The sequence below is a fragment of the Anabrus simplex genome, chromosome 12 (assembly GCF_040414725.1).
Source record: "Anabrus simplex isolate iqAnaSimp1 chromosome 12, ASM4041472v1, whole genome shotgun sequence".
Classification (NCBI taxonomy): domain Eukaryota; kingdom Metazoa; phylum Arthropoda; class Insecta; order Orthoptera; family Tettigoniidae; genus Anabrus; species Anabrus simplex.
In genome coordinates this window covers 43,998,468-44,014,402 of record NC_090276.1, presented here as the reverse complement: position 1 = coordinate 44,014,402, position 15,935 = coordinate 43,998,468, and the positions used below count along the sequence as shown (strand labels likewise).

Here is a 15,935-nt window from a genome sequence, read left to right as displayed (position 1 = left end):
TCACTGCCTAGGTATTTGAAACTGTCAGCAATTTCAAGGCTTTGACCACCAATTTTCACAATGCCTTTCTCATGTCTTCCTCCTCTTGATATCACCATGGTCTTGGTTTCTCTGCGCCAATTTTCATACCATACTTTTCAGTTTTCATGTTTAGTGCAGAGACAGAGAAAAGCATCATGTCAAAAAAACAAATTACTGTAGGGCTATCTGTTAATTTGGTTCTTGAAATAATGTTGTGAAAATGACAGGAATGTTACCAGTACAGAGGAAATTGATGGAAAGTTTCACAGAAAGGATCGCTGCATGGGACTAGGGCCTTTTCCTCTAAATAGCTTTTTCAGGTGCACAAAATTTAAAACCATCCAACTGTGCTAACGAGGAAATTTTCACGTCTTCTTTTAATTACTTGATAAGTGTGATGTGGCCTTCCCTTTTCCTTCCTGCCGGGCTGAGTGGCTCAGACGATTAAGGCGCTGGCCTTCTAACCCCAACTTGGCAGGTTCGATCCTGGCTCAGTCCGGTGGTATTTGAAGGTGCTCAAATACGACAGCCCTGTGTCAGTAGATTTACTGGCACGTAAAAGAACTCTTGTGGGACTAAATTCCGGCACCTCGGCGTCTCCGAAGACCTTAAAAAGTAGTTAGTGGAACGTAAAGAAAATAACATTATTAACATTACCTTTTCCTTCCTCCCCTCTAACCTTCCTTTCATTATTTCATGGTAGCAACCTTTCAGGTCCTTTAGATACTCCCAGATAAGCTCCCTTAGTATGCTGTCATAGGCCTTTGCGATATCCAGTAACAGGGTCGGTAGATGCAGAGTGGGTCTCGGCCCTCAAGTGGCCACGGCTGGTCTGTGGTCCAACAGCTCTGCACTCTGACCGGCTAACCGAGCAGAGGAGGGGTGGCCACGGCCCTACCTTGGCTCTACGCCTCTGCATTCGAGAGACGGGGTAGGGCTTGACCTCATGGCTAGCCCCAACCGTCGGCTGTCCTGAGAATGTTTTTCCATTGTTTTCCATGGTTTTCTGTTCCCCTGCACTAAGGCGAATGTCTGGGCTGTTCCTAGTATGAGTCTCAGCTGCCAACCCCCTCACCTTCTCCGTGCATCTCTTCACCACAAGGAATCTCACAGCCTGAGAGACAGTGTTACTGTCTAAAAAGTCCGCCTCCCCCTTCAGGGGAGGAATGAAAATGTTTTAGTAGTAGTAGGAACAGTAAAAAATAAAGGCTTCTAATTTCCTCAGTGCTTTTCCATTAGCATCCTGAGAGCAAAGATAAGATCTGATGTTCTTCCTGGCCTGAAACCATATTGTTCCTCTTCGAATAATGGTTCTACAATTAATTGCTCTTAATCTACTCTCTGACTTTCAGGTGTTTTAAACCATGGTGTTTGGTGCATTTTCTCCCACCCCCTTCCTTGAAAAGATGCGCAGTTATGCCCTTTTTGCAGTTTTCTGGGATGATATTGTCCTGCCATACTGTGTTGAGAAGTCTATACAACCTTTGGATTGCTAGAAATGAACAATTTAAGGTTTCAAATTTTTTGAGAAAGTGACTTTTATTCCACCCTATATTTATTTAGTTCTATATATTGAGGTTTGATAGTATTCTGCCTTTCTATACGTTTCAGCTATCACCCAGGCAGCCAAGAGGTTTCGTGCTACAACGTTGTTGCTTGCGAGGCTCGTGCCGCTGCCAGCCTGCCCCCCTCCATACTGTCGCCTGAACTGGCTCTTCCTGTGGTAGCCTCCTGTTTCGTCACACGCTCTCAAGCTGCTCTTCACCTGCTGAGCTGCCTAGATACGTTAACTCAGGCTCAGGAACAACGTCTGGCTGTCAGAGAGGAGAGCGAAGAACGACCCTCTGGTGCAGGCAAGGTGTACAGTCGAGAGGACTTCAGTGCTGTTACTCGCTTTGAGAGTAAGTCTCCTAATTAATTACCTCATTAGTGCGTTCCTTATTAAGACGTTTTCTTACTTAGCCCATCGTAAATTTAAAGTTCCAATTCCCATCATAATAAATCTATATAAAAATACTTCACTTATTGCATCATGAATTTTCACTATTTCAATTACAGTTTTCGAGCCACTGAAAATCTTATTTGCTATCCCCTATAAATGGAATGTGATTTTCAACACAGATAAGAGCCCTCGCTACAGGAGACAGGTCAGGAAAAGTCGCGTGATAATGGGAAAAGGCCTTGAATTCCTGAACTTCACAGGGTAAATTGCACCTTCGGGGAACAAGTTGTTAGTCTCAGGAAAGCTAAATTTTGGTTGTTGGTTACCAGTGAGACTGCTGAAAACCAAGTGAGCTTGTTTGTGCGTACATTTTTTATTCCAGTCAGCAATGTATTCTGAGTTGAATGGTACAGTGATGGGTAGTGAATATTTGTTGCTTGATAGCCTAGTAATGGATATGGAAAAAGTAGGGTTTTTTTTTGCTTTACGTCGCACCGACACAGATAGGTCTTATGGCGATGATGGGATAGGGAAGGCCTAGGAGTGGGAAGGAAGCGGCCGTAGCCTTAATTAAGGTACAGCCCCAGCATTTGCCTGGTGTGAAAATGGGAAACAATGGAAAACCATCTTCAGGGCTGCCGACAGTGGGATTCGAACCCACTATCTCCCGGATGCAAGCTCACAGCTGCGCGACTCTAACCGCTTAGTCAACTCGCCCGGTGGAAAAAGTAGTGACATTGCTTACTAATGAAGACAAAATTAAAATCCTCTCCCCCCCCTGTGGGTGGGGGATGCAGACAAATCCCCTGCCTGTCATACGAGGCAACCAAAAGGGGCTACCAAGGGGTGATGATTTTAGGACCATGAGACTACTTGTGATGGACTAATGTCCATGTGCCATAACGCTGCGCTGAAATGTGTCAGTGCCCTGTGTTCAGAATGGGTCTGCGCTACCTACGAGTAGTACCGCTTTCTGAGTTACTCCATGGGTCTGCGTTTCCTGAGAGTAGTTTCATTATGTGATGAAGACCTTGGGATTTGTTACCTGTGGGTGTTACCGTAATGTGTCATACACTGTGGGTTTACAGTGCCTATAATTAATACTACTATGTGAGCCATCCCATGAGTATATGTGGCCTGTGATTAATTCCACTAAGTGAGGAACACTACGGGAATACCAGCGCACGTGTTTACTTCAACTATGTAAGGAACACCATAGGTCTGCTTTGCTTATTAGTAGTGCCCTTATGTGCGAAACACCATGGGTTTCTGTTACCTGTGAGTGGTGCCATTGTGTTCGATATACCATAGGTCTACATTACCTGCGAGACACACCATCAGTCTACGTTACCTGTGATTAGTACCACTATAGGAGGAACACCGTGGTTCTGCCTTACCAGTGATTTGTACCATTAGGAGGGGCCAGTGTCCTGGATTTTGGACCCCTTTAGATAAAAAACATCATCCCAGTAATTTAGACATTGTGAATTGGATCCACTGATTGTTTTTGTTTCACAATCGCTTTTTTTCTTCATCATTCGTTTTAGATTCTAGTCAGTGGATACATGTTGAAGCTTTAATTTTCATTTCGTTGCACCTTGTACTATTAGGGGCCAATGACCTAGCTGTTAAGCCCCTTTAAGCAACAGTCATCATCATCATCATCAAATTAAAATCCTACAGGAAGTGCACAGGTATCTGCATCTTTAAGTGTGTAGAGGTGGCACGAATGTTGAAACCTGCACCTTTGATTCAAGTCTGTCCGAAGGTTCAAACCAATACCAGGTATTCTCGAAGAGTTGTCACGTCCATAGCATTGTAAAGCGTTGTACATCTAGTCGCATTTGAAAGTCGCCTATCGGCAGATATTACATAAAATCAGCTTCATGGTCCGTATCACACTTCAATAGATTCACAATTAAGTATTTATTTATTTTCCACCTAGTCGATACAATGATTGCTTAAGGCAATTTTTAATGGTTAAAAGTGTTACATGTTTTGTATATTGTCAACATATTCTCTATGGAATATTGTACAAGTGTTTCCTTGACAACTGCTTTCTATTGTAGAAATAATTTATATATTTTCTCTTGAGTTATTTGTTTGTTTTAATCTTGTCAATCTTATGTTAATTTTAAGGACACTTCCTCTAAAGCATTACTTTGTCAATTTATATATTTTTCATCTAAACAGTGTTATGTGGCTGAAGATGTTGATAATATACAAAACATGTAGCACTTTTAACCATTAAAAATTGCCTTAAGCAATCATTGTATCGATTAGGTGGAAAATAAATAAATACTTAATTGTGAATCTATCGGCAGATAGGCGAATACTGTATAACTGACTAGCACGTGTGCTGTCTAGAGACCATAGATGTTAGTTTCCTTTTAAAATGTGTGCTGGCTTAGTACAGAATATGGAAGGCAGTGATAGATATAAACAAACATGTTTGCGGATAATTCACGTGGAAATATTTTCAGTGATAACGAGATGTTTGGTGAACGATAATTCTGACTATGAAAGTGTTAGTAGTGGCTTAAGTGCTTTTAGTGAAGTGGAGAGTGAAATTGAAAATATTAGGAGAAATGACAATGTATACATGCGTGATGACATAGGTCATAAGCCTAAATTTCAGTGGACAGATGGAACTGTCTTACGTCGAACCCAAGGACTGTTGACTTTCATTTGGTGAAAGAATTGTACACTCATGTTCATAAAAAACAGAACACCTTGAAAGACTAGAGATAGGAAGTTCATATTCACAGGACATGTTCATTAGTATGTTCTACAGAAACGATTAGCATTTCAGTCACCTTGGTTCAACATGTGTCCTGTTGCCTAGTAGGCACTGGGTCCTCCATGGGCACTGTAAACTTGTTTCTTGCGTGATGGCATCGACGGGTATAAGGCGCAAATGGCGCCCTGGGGTATAGCCATCCATACTGCATTCACCTGGTTACACAGTTAATCTTTGGTGGTTGACATTGAGTCACAGCGCCGCACCCGTCGTTTCACCATATCCCACACATTTTCGATTGGCGACAAGTCTGGGCAACAGTCTGACATCCTGTGACAAGGTGGCACGTGGTCACGCATTGTCTGCTGAAATATGGCATCTGGGGTGTTGTGCATAAAGAGTATGGTTACGGGTCGCAGGATGTCATTCATGTAGGTCATACTGGTCACAGTGCTCTGGTCATGCACCAATTGTGATTTGTGGTTGTACCCAATAGCACCCCACTCCATAAAGCCTTGAGTTGGCGCTATATGTCTTGTGCGAATGCAGTCAGTGTGATGCCTCTCCCCCTGTCTGTGGCAAACCAGAATGCGGCCATCATTTTCAAACAAACAGAACCTGGATTCGTCCGAAAACACTTATCTCCTGCCATTCCTGTTCCCAGTGACGTCGTTCCACACACCATTGCAGTCTAGCATGTTTATGCACGTTAGTCAAAGGTAGGCAGAGAAGTGGACGACACGCTGGTAACCCAGACCGTAATAAACAGCGACGGACTGTCACTCCTGATAGTGTATGATGTGTTACACTGTTACACTATTGTGCCTGAACCGATTACGACGCAGATCTGCCCTGCAATGCCATTCAGATTAGGTGTTGATCTTCTTGGGGTTGAGGTCTGGGTGGTGCAACTAGACCCATCTTGTTGTGTTCTACAGTCTTCTTTGAACCATTCTGCATAGACCTGTTGCACTGCCGACACACTTCGTCCCACACGAGCAGTAATTTCCCGGGCGGATGCATGTCACGTTCTCTCATGACAATAATGTGCTTTCTTTCAAATTCGTTCATTTGACAGTACGGTTCTTGCATACATCTGCGAGGCATCCTGCACGTCTGCTCAAGTTACACTGATCCATTACCTTCAGTTTATAGCGACAACGAGAGCCGCAGGCTTATTTTACTAGTCGGAGGTGGTGCGCCGAGATATCGATGTGGACCTTGAACTTCAGGGCCGACATGGTTCAAATGCTAATAATCATTTCTTCAGAACATACTAATACACATGTCCTGTGAATATGAACTTTCTATCTCTAGTCTTTCAAGGTGTTCTGGTTTTTATGAACATGAGTGTATATCTATCTAGCTTCATTAGTTTTTGTACAACATAATTATTTATTCATTTTTTATAAATATCTGCATTTCAGTATGAAGGCTAAAAAGAATTGATTTCATTCTGGGGATAACATGCTTTTAAATAAGGGTAGGAGAGGGTTGAAAAAATAGGGGGGCCAAAATCATTCTCTGGCATGGACAAGAATAATTTTTTAATAATTCTTGGTCAAAGAGTGCAACCTGGAAACAGTGTTTAATAACCCACTGGTTCAAAATATAAGGCTTTAGTTAACAGTTCAACATAACATTTATTTATGTTAAGCCTTTTATTATAGGTTCCAGGGCTTTTTTGTTTTGTTTTTTTGTTTAAATAATTACTTTTACAACTTTGCTTTGCATCGCACCAATGCAGATAAATCTTATAGCGACTATGGGAGAGGAAAGAGCTAGGAGTGGGAAGGAAGCAGCTGTGGCCTTAACTAAGGTACAGCCCTAGCATTTGCCTGATGTGAAAATGGTAAACCATCCTCAGCGCTGCCGACATGGAGATTCGAACCCACTATCTCCCGAATGCAAGCTGACAGCTACGTGACCCAAACCGCCTAGAGCAAAGGTTTACATATTTGTTGCCTCGTGTTTTTTCACATCTTTTAGTACACTGTTATATTATAAGATTCAATGGAAAAAGTTTTCATTTTCTTGTTCTCTCATATTTTTCACACCTTCTAATACTCTTCTCTCATCTTCAGAGATGGTAGGTACAGCTGTCACTGTATCCATTCATACACAATGTAAAATGTATGCTCATGCACAACCAATCTTACTAGTCTTCTTTTTGATATTGCGAACTGTGAAGGAACAAACGAACCATAAGAAGAGAAAAAAAATGCATTTTATAAACAGGTATTAAAAGAATTATAAAAGTAACAATGTATTCCATATGTGTTTTTATAGATATGGTAATGGCAACCACAAATTCCCAATACGTAGATGCACAAAGTAATAATAATAATAATAATAATAATAATAATAATAATAATAATAATAATAATAATAATAATAATCGTAGGAGGATGATAGGTTACTGAGGAGAATAATGGACCTGGTCATTTGGAAAGAGATAACTATGCTTATTTGTTTGTTTAAACATCGTTTCTTTGTGAATTAAACCTACTATAGCACCTAATGTGACATTTGAGACAGTTAAATGAAGCATTAAGGTTTTCTGAATGGTAATTTCTACTTAAGAAACAGAAAGCAATTGTTCTAAGGAGAACATCTGACCTTACAATTGCCAGAGAACTTATATCCCATAAGGTAGAAGGGTCTAGACAATGGTTGTGTGTTGTCAGCTTGGTTAATTAAGACTTTAATTGGCTGAATACAGACTTAATTAAATTGAATGTTAGGTGTGAAAATGTTGAAAGTTTTAGTAGTAATGTAAGACAATACAGTAGTGGAGTGTGCTGGCCATAAAATAAGAATGCCTCTGTTTGTGATGTGTTTTTGAATTCCACAATGCAGAAGGATGGTTCAAGCTGTTGAAAAGTCAGGATCAACATCATAAGTTTAGCCTATGGTGAGAATTTATTACAACATTGTACTGCTACTTAGCTATTTTTCCCAGCCAGTTTTATTTTAGATTATCATCATCATCATCATCATCAGAGTTGGGAAGGATAACCTTGCCAGCATGCCAGCCAGCACAAGAAGACCGGCGAGGAAATTTCTCCTCCTTCATGCAATAGAAACATTCTACATTATGCATCTTTTACAAATACATTGACGGGTTTTTTTTGTTTTGTTTTTTTACCAGTTCATTTCCTTAGAAACTTTCTTCACTGAATTAGTTGAGAGGAGTTCCTCACCGATCTAACTGGCTACATAAAAATGCAACACATCCGTTGCTTAAGAACATTTGCTGTATTTATCAACACACACAACCATACGTTCTTATAGACACAAAGTTTTTTACAATGATTGTACTTTTAAGTGTAATTATGTTAGTGTCATATTTGCCCTACATAGGCTTATTTGACTGTTCTTCAACATCAAGAATCATGCTTTCTTATGTCAGATAATTTTATGTAATGCGTATCTTTTCTATGTTTTTTTTTAATTGTTCTTTCCCATTAAACAGTTGAAGATATCCCAGAAAAAATGTCTTACTTAACATAATTATATTTTAATAAGTGAACACATTGTTTTCAGTACTGAAAAATGCAGACTTCTGTTAAAATATTTATATGATATAATGAACTGGACGTAGGAACATTATACAGTATCGTCCGTTCAGTTGTTATGGCACTAATAGGAGTTTTGCATTTAGAGATGTTGTAGACAATGAGACTTTTTTTTTGTTTTCTTTATCTGATAAAGCCACTACACTGATTTCTGCTCACGGTCAATCGTTGGTTAACTGTAGATGGGATTATCACAAAAATAATGGATCCAAATGAATTAGAAGTTGTTTGCAAGGCAGCTCCTCAATTAGTAATCCTCACACTAATGTTTTTGTTTCATTATCTGCTTGGAAGGTTGACCGTGAACGACAATACACATTTACAGTCTTTTCTCGAGAAATAATGCCACAGAACAAAGAGTTTTCCTCAATTTTGCAGAGCATGATGTGATGATACCGACCAACATCATTATTTTATTTCTTTTAAAAATATAAACCACCCTATCCTGCCTTTAGTTCATCGGTCATAAATACATTGCTAACCCAATGTACTGCACTGTACAGCATGCATTATGTGGCTAGGATCACAACAATGAAACAGCTTACACTAGCGACCGCCATCCAATACAACAAGAATAGGGCCCACTCTCAGCCACTAGAACTACAAGTTGAAGTATTATTGATATTTCAAAAGGTGTTTGCCCAATATATGAATTAGTTATATATCTGAAGTCGTAATAATACAAACTTTTCTGCTAGTGTCGGAAATTATAGTTGTTGTTTTTTAACTTGATGTTGATAACTCCATTTTCTTTAATCCCATGGAATCAGGGCCATAGCCAGGGTAGTTACTGGGGGTGAGAATCCACCCATGGAAATTTTATAAAAAGATATATTTTTAAAAATTTGCTTTATGTTGTATCGACACAGATAGGTCTTATGGCGATGATGGGATAGGAAAGGAGTTGGAGTGGGAAGGAAGCAGCCATGGCCTTAATTAAGTTACAGCCGAAGCATTTGCCTGGGGATAAAATGGGAAACCGCGGAAAACCATCTTCAGGACGGCCGACGGTGAGATTCGAACCCACTATCTCCCGAATGCAAGCTGACAGCCCCATACCCCAAACCATGCAGCCAGTTGCGCGGTACAAAAAGAAAATAAACAGAAACTGACAGTAAGCAATAAACTAAATAAAGATCAGAAACTTAATTGTAGAACCAACAGATCTGTTGAATCTGTTTTCTAAGAAGCCTCGAAAGTTGGATTGTAGATTGTAAACTGAACATAACATTTGCTGTAAAACTGTTGTGCTTGATCATATTGTTCTGTATTTTAATGTAAGATTTTGTAGTGTACTGCAATCTCAATATCAGTGTCCTTATAATGCCATTCATGCATGTGTGCACCACATACGAAGCACCTTCATTGCATTCAATCATTTTGTAAAAATACTCCCCCGCAGTCGGCCGATCCCAGCTACACTACTTCATGGAAGTACTTAGCACAGTGTCTTACAAGCCTCTTAATACCATTCAAGAATATGAAAACACAGTATCAATGTCTTTGTTGGATTAGAAATTATTTTGATGTAACATCTTAGGTGAATAACCCTGAATAGCTTGGTCTGGACACTGAGCTCATGGTTGTTGAAAACCTTCTCGAGGAGACTACCAAAGACCACAGTAGCGCATTACAGATGACACTGTACTATAGCGTCCGTGTTTACATTTGTTGAAAGGTGGTCGCAAAGGTAAGCTAAGTTTTCGATATTGCCCAGGTTCTTGCCGTGAAGGCTACCTGTGCATTGGTGTTTTAAAGCAATCATGGGTACAAAGTATACACTAAATCCTTGACCTTTTGGATCCTGCATAATTATTCTCAGTTCAAAATGGCAAGTTCTTTTTCACTTGTACTTTTCCTCAGTTTTATGTTATTTAGGTAATTCCCTTTGGAAGACAAGTACACTGTGTTTTTTTGTATTGTTACAGGCCATGGTGGAGGTTGGGGTTACTCTGGACATTCCATAGAAGCTATAAGGTTTATGGCAGACACAGACATACTCCTTGGAGGATTTGGACTGTTTGGTGGACGTGGCGAGTACACGGGGAAGATAAAGGTGAGTTTCATTAGTCCATATAACTGCATGTCGAACTAATAAACAGAATAGAAATTGTAAAAGCATTACAAAGAACCTTAATACAAACTAGATTTTCTGCTGCTGTGGTCTAAGGCAGCTTTCACACTGCAGGCGGACCGGTGCATGTCAGAACAGGGCGAGACCAACCGAGACCGTGCCTAGCGAGCGAGTATTCACACAAGCCGTGCTGATCCGTTGGTCAAAACGGTTTGTGTCCAAGAACTGGGGCATCGGTATGTCTCTGCCACCAGCTGCTGTTTCATTGCTCCTAGAGGGTTCATGGCAGGAAATTGGTAGGAAAAGGAGGCATTACTGGATTCATGACTTGAATGTTGATCGCGAGAAGTACAGAGAATTTGAGTCGTATGCGCAAACAAACGTCTATGTTACATTCCCTATATATTAAGAAAAACGTCAATAAAGATAATTATTGATCGCGGGACATGGCTACGCGAGAGAATGTAACATAGAATTTTGTTCCGTAAACCAACAGGTTATAAGTGCACGCGCTCACTCATTTGTACATAATGTATGCATGCAGAGGAGAATAGTGTTATTTTAAAGTTTTAGCCTAATTATAATGATTTGGTGCGTACATCTTTCCACTCACTAGGGTCACGTTTCCTTTTCCTGCATCTGTTTTTCTTCAACTTGTGTATACTGCTTGGCTACAACAGTATATTACGATCACTACTATCGTCTGATTGCATGATTATGGTCTCGATGAGTAACTAAATAAACTCAGTAATATAAGAATTAACAAACCAGAACAATCTCCGGACTAGAATATGTTCATTATATTGCATTCAATTCGTGACATTGTTGAGCACTCGCGCGGGAAACGATGTAACATAGACTTTTGTTCCATTATTTTTCAAGTGCATTTCTCTTCACAATTTCCGGAATACTATAGCCATCTGTTGAGATATGCTCAAACTACCTGCAAATACATATCCAGGACATATCATAGATGTTTGTTCCGTGAATATCTCAAATGCCACAAAAATGTAACATAGACGTTTGTTCGCGCATACGACTCATTTCATACATTATATGAGGATATTCGAAATGACAAACATTTCTGGAGATACTTCCGAATGAGTGCCGGAACACTTGACTACATACTTCAGGTTATATGTGGTACCATAGCCAAACAGAATACAAACTTTTAAAATGTAGCATGGTAATGCACACGAGATATGTTATTTTTATTTTATTTTTATTTTACATTTTGTGGCCTTCATGGGACCACTTTAGTCAATTATACAATGGATTTTTCGATTTTCTCTCAGCTCAGTACTTCTTCATTCTCTCGGATCTTGATTTTCTTTCCTCGTCTGAAATCACTCTTCCCGTGGTTTGTCTGTTGATCTTGGTTTGTAGTCTGGTGTCTATGTTTATGAGTGTCTTGATTCTGTGGGTCTAATTTCTATAATCCACTTAATATTACTCTTACTGTTCCACAATTTTTCTATTATTATCCTGCTGATTCTGTTTTCAGATGTTCTAATTAGGTGACCAAAAAATGAGATTCGTTTTTTTTCTGATAGTGCTCATTACCGGTTCTTTTTCTTTGTAGACAGTTTCATTAGAAAGTAGTCTCCAGTGTCCATTTTCTAGGTATTTTTTGTTTATACATGTTCTGATCATTATTCTTTCTGTTTTGAGCATTCTGTCTATTACTGCAGTATTAGTTGTTTTGAAAATGGTTTCACTAGTGTATGTTATTTCTGGTTGTATGACTGTTTTATAATGCTTTAATTTTGTGGCTATTCAGGGGTCTGGTTTGTTGTATGTGTTCTTGGTGACATACTGAGCTTTGGTTAATTTGTTTATTCTATTATGCCATGTTTGCTTTTCGTTAAGGTTGTATGTTATAATTTCACCTAAGTATTTAAATTTGTCTACAGTTTTGATTTCCTGTTCTTCTACTTCTATTTTCTTTGCGAGTGGTGGGTCAGTTAACATGATTTCTGTTTTCTCAAAGGATGTATTGAGGCCATTTTTTTGTGCTATTTCCTGTAGTGATTTAATTTGTTGTCGATTTTCCTGAACATTATTAGATAGGAGAGCAAGGTCATCAGCAAATCTCAGACATTTTAAGGTTATGTTGTCTTTTAATTTTCAGATTTTGTTGTTTTTTGAGTTATTCTTATACCATTCCCTCATTATATATTCCAAAGCACAGTTGATCAGCAGTGGTGACAAACAGTCTCCCTGTCTTAAACCAGTTTTTATGAGGAATGGTTTAGAAAATTCCCCTCTGAACTTGACTTTTGTGTGTTTGTTAAGGTGAGTTCAATCAGTTTCATTAGTTTTGGGTGCAGTCCAAAATTTCTTAATATTTTCAATGTTGAAGGTCTATGAATACAGTCATATGCCTTCTTAAAGTCTACAAACGTTATTGCGAGTGGTTTGGTTTGTATTCCGTAATATGCCATAACTAATTTTAACGTGATGGTGTGTTCTGCACAGCTTCTCGAAGGTCTGAAGCCTCCTTGGTATTTACCTAATTCTTGCACTAATTGCTCTTTGATTCTGCCATATAGAATTCTAGCAAATATTTTGTATGTACAGTCCAAGAGAAACATACCTCTGTAGTTATCTACGTTGAAGCGGGTGGATGATAACGGTTGTCCAGTGTTCGGGAAAATATTCTGTTGTCCATATTTTTGATAGAGTGTGTAGGGAGATTCAAACTGTGTCACTGGCATATTTCCACATTTCCACATTTCTGTAAAAACTTAATCTTCTCCACATGCCTTGTAGTTTTTCATCTCCTCGACTGCTGTTTCCACCTCTTTGAATGTTGGGGAGTTTAGGTATTCAGGTTTGGTTTTTACTGTGGTATCTGTGTTAATTTTTAAAAGTTTGTTGGGCTCTTCACAGTTCAGAAGTTTATTGAATGCTTTTGCCATAATTTCGGCATTTTCCTTACAAGATATATAATATTACAATATTACACTAACACATATAATGACTTGCAGCTCAAGATTGCGCTATTGACCATTGTACATGGAAGGGGAGTTGGCTGCCGAAAATGTTTCAACTCGCTCGGTTTGGCCAAGTTCTTGTCGGTCTGAACTCATTTGGTTTTCACTTTGATTAGCCACACGTTGCAACATGTTTGTTTCAGTGGCAGAATCAGTTCGGCTCTGACACGCTCTGCTCCACTTGCAGTGTGAAAACCGCCTAGGAGTTAGCAAAGTACTCATCTGGTTCAGGTTTGGTTCCTAGTTCTACTGTCATCATCGTCATCATCATCATCATTATCTAGGTCATTTTCCAGCCACTGGCTGGATCTATATGGAATAAAAACCTCTTCTTCATTTCCTGTCATTCCACTAGCTCTCTATTCTAATCTCCTCAGCACAATCCTTCACTCCCTTCAGCCATCTGTCCCTCGGCCTCTTGTCGCTCACTTCCATCTTGTGCCTTCTGCTAGGTATCTGTGAGTCCTTCATTTGTTGACATTTGTCTACCTATAGAGATGCAATGTCAATCACAGCTCTCACGACTGCAGATCAAAAAATCGAAAAGGATCCTTTCTTTCGTGACCTGGGACACAAGTATAAAATTAATAACTGGGAAGTTATTGGTACGTTGTTGGTGCAAGCAGAACAGTCACGAACTTCTCTGTGAATATTTTCAAAAGGTTTCAACTCCCTACTGCTGTTCCAGAAGAAATGCGATTTTGAGAGATTCACTCCAAATAGTACAAAATTGTCTTTCTAACCTGAAAGTAATTTGAATAAATAGTATCCATTGGGGGTAGCTGCCCTAAAATTAATCAATATTGTGACATTTTTAGAAAGCCCAATGAAAATTAAATGTTTTCTTATTGTCCTTACCAATTAATCAGTAATCTGAACATTTGTGGTTTCACTACTATTAGGGCAGCGATCCTTAGTGAATTTTCCCTCTCTCTCCAATTTTTTGGCTTATTAGGCTGTGTGCATGTGTAGCATTTTGCCCAGAACATACTATTTGGGTTCATCATTTGGACTGACACGCCTTTCCAAGATTCTGCTTAGCAGTAGCAGACTGTCTACACAGTTCTATCGTATTGGCAAATAAGAATTGCTAGCCTGCTAAAGAAGTAGTAATCTCCGTTTTTCAAAAATTTGTATTCCCTATAGAGATGAAATGCCAGTTTTTTTTTATTTTTGTGATCTGCAGTAGAAGAGAGTATTGCATCTCTATAGGGAGTACACATTTTTGAAACCAGAGAATGACTTCTCCTTTAGCAGGTTAGCCATCCTTATTTGTTAGTATGGCGGGACTGGGCACGCAGTCTGCCGCTGCTAAGCAGCTTCTTTGAAATGTTTGCCAGCCCAACTGATGAGCTCAAATGGGGAGAAGCATGCTCACAGCCTAATAACCCAAAAGCTTGGGTCCATTGCTGTCATTTCTCTTGTAAGGTTCTTCGTTCAGTACTTGCTTGAAAACAAACCAATCCCCATAATCCTACAGCCCTGATGATTCTTGGCCTGTCAATCACCCTCTTCTCAGCCCGAAGGCCTGTACTTTATGAGCGGATGTGTGGTCTGCGCAATGATTCACTTGATTGTAATTGTTGGCTTTCTAGACCAGGGCTACTATCTCGTCATATAGCTCTTCATTTGTTCTTGCGAAGACTGAGTGGACCTCGAACTAGCCGTCAGACCCAGGTAAAACTCTTTGGCCCTACCAAGCAAGTTGGCTATACGGTGTGGGTCACGTAGCTGTCAGCTTGCTTTCAGGAGATAGTGTGCAGCCCTGAAGATAGTTTTCCATGGTTTCCCATTTTCACACCAGGCAAATACTGGGGCTTAATTAAGACCACAGTCACTTCCTATCCCATCACCATTAGACCTATCTGTGTTGGTGTAACGAAAACAAATAGAAAAAATTTCCTTGACCGGGAATTGAACCTGGGGCCTCCTGGTAAGAGGCAAGCTCACTACTCCTAGACCACAGGATTGGCTTAGTATTTCCCTTACTGTCTCTTCTTGCAGTTCCTATTCTGCTCGTCATGAAATTCATTTCAAATGCACTCTGCTGCTGATATATCTTCCTATCATTACTCAATTCTCTGATGTATAGGGTAGTATTAGAATATAATAGGTATTGGTTCTTTCCTGGGAAATATCTGTGCTCCAAATCAGGTTTCTAACATTTTGAAGAAGTTCATGTGCCTGTCTTCCCTGTTCACACATCACCTTGTCATTTCAACCACCTTCCTCTGTTATACCTTCTAACTTTCTACTTTATCCGGACTTTCTCCTCTAAGCAGCATATCAGTCAATCATCACTGATCTGCATTTAGGGCTGTTGCGAAGGTGGCAGATTCCCTATCAGTGGTTTACGTAGTCTTTCCTCAAATTATTTCAAAGAAGTTGGAAATTTATCGAAAAAACCTGCATTGGTAAATTATTCCAATCTCCTATTCTTCTTCCTATGAACGAGTACTTGCCCTAATTAGTCCTCCTGAATTCCATCTCTATCTTTACTACTTCTAAAAACTGTATTCAAGATTATACATCCACTAATTTCAATCCACACCATATCTGCTGTCGGTTGGTCTTTTCTTCCTTG

At 39.6% G+C, this 15,935-nt stretch overlaps 1 protein-coding gene across 1 annotated transcript in view; it reads left to right on the top strand.

The window, feature by feature from the left end:
- The window catches only part of hiw (highwire), an 815,007-nt gene that overhangs the window by 85,805 nt on the left and 713,267 nt on the right, over positions 1–15,935 (top strand). Inside the window, exons 18-19 of the mRNA XM_068229800.1 lie at positions 1,633–1,922; positions 10,210–10,337. Coding sequence (XP_068085901.1) covers positions 1,633–1,922; positions 10,210–10,337 — 418 coding nt within the window. The remainder of the gene's footprint in view (positions 1–1,632; positions 1,923–10,209; positions 10,338–15,935) is intronic.